General features: G+C 35.1%; 1 protein-coding gene across 2 annotated transcripts in view; it reads right to left on the reverse strand.

Annotated features, from left to right (window-relative positions):
• LOC119585828 (proteoglycan 4-like) overlaps positions 1–1695 on the reverse strand; it is an 8251-nt gene that overhangs the window by 5269 nt on the left and 1287 nt on the right. For both annotated transcript variants that reach the window (XM_037934558.1, XM_037934557.1), the window contains exon 2: positions 297–443. In XM_037934558.1, the coding sequence (XP_037790486.1) occupies positions 297–439 (143 nt within the window). In that variant the 5' untranslated portion in view covers positions 440–443. The remainder of the gene's footprint in view (positions 1–296; positions 444–1695) is intronic.

The following is a 1695-nucleotide window of genomic DNA, read 5'->3' on the forward strand; positions in this document are numbered from 1 at the left end:
ATCTATCTAAAATCTAAAGTAGTAGTACAATAGGCAAGTTTCACCTGACGGCACTGAAAAGATCTATTCACAAGTACATATGACGTACTCTTTTCTTAAATCATTACCACAGCTGCTGCTTCCGCTATAATGCAGGTCCAATCTTGCCAAATTTTGGTCTTTGATTTTAAGAGCTTGGAAGGAAGGAATTTGTGCAATAATACCAGTAATCACAAGAATTACTAGGAAACGGATGAACCGACCTGGAAGAGAGTGCTGATCATCAACTTTCAATAACCATACCCATGTGAACTTACTTCCTATTTAAGGGTGGGGAATCTGTGAACTGGAAGCTCTCTGCAGCCAGCCACTCATCCTGTGGTGGAGACTCTTTTGCAGACTTTGTGGATGGCCGCAGTCTGCCAACGACTAGCGATTTTTTGCGAGGGGAAACCGTCATTATGCTGAAACGAATCAACAAATCAGGCACAAACATAGGAGGATCTCTCTCAAGAAAACACTTACAGCTGGTTATGCATAATGAGCCCATCACTTAATTATCTAGAAAAACGATAAATCAAAGCTAACTTATTCTTTTTCTTAGTAACAGAAATACTATCCTTGACTATACCAAGACATTTGTCATAATCTACTAAAAATTCAATAAAAAATAATCAAATACAAAATTTCTAATCTACTCCTAGTTTAAAAATCATACAACTTTATGGAAACATGTCTACACATAGCAACTATAGAAACAGGCAAACAAAGCATATTTGTTTGCTATTAGAATCAATCAAGATTTTCTCTTTGACCGCAAAATGTAATTTTTTCCACAACTACAGAGAACCATTCTTATGTATTTTCTTCTAGGTGGGCAAGTGCAGCTCACTGTGAGCAATACAGAACTAATGATTTATACTAAGCATTTTTGATGCACAAAAATTACTTTTTCTTTTTTGATAGGGATGTCATGTGGTGAAAGGAATAAGTGGTCAGAAGACTTATATGGTCAAGATGAACATCATTTCATTTTATTGTGTAGTAACAGAACATAAAAAGCCTTGCATGAACATCAAGGACTCGAACAGGCCTAAAGGTAAGTAGTGTAACTGTGCCTGTGTCACAAACATGAAAAGTGACATCTTACAAGTATATTATTAAAAACAAAACAAAGCTCAGCTTTTGCACCCCTACATATTTCGTGCACTGTAGACTATTTCAGTGGCCCTAACACTAGTATTCAAAATAAAGGGATAAGTCCACTGGTAGCTTTTTCTTTGAACAGGATAATGTTTTGTAATTTCATCAACAGGGATCAAAATATTGAAATCTGTGGCCAAGACAATTCAGTGATTCTTGCTTTAAATCTGCATTTTCAGTATATTGGCAGAAATCCATTTGCAGAATACAAAAAAATTACCATATTTTCACAATAAATTCCATAACCCATTCTGATTATTATATTTTCCTTTTTTCAAACATACATCATAGTTCTGAATGCTCGTATTCACAATCGGTGCATTTTGGATAAGATAGTGTCAAATCCCGACTCTTAGAATGTCAAACATCATTTACAACGGTAGTATTCAGTTACTCTCAAGACCTTTAATTGCCAGGAAGGCAGGTTCAGGAATAACAACATGAGCAAATTATATATTCCATATGATTAAATAAACCAAGATTGTAGATTCCTCATTTTCAGACTTCTGACAT

The sequence above is a fragment of the Penaeus monodon genome, chromosome 20, assembly GCF_015228065.2.
Source record: "Penaeus monodon isolate SGIC_2016 chromosome 20, NSTDA_Pmon_1, whole genome shotgun sequence".
In the NCBI taxonomy this organism is placed as follows: Eukaryota; Metazoa; Arthropoda; class Malacostraca; order Decapoda; family Penaeidae; genus Penaeus; species Penaeus monodon.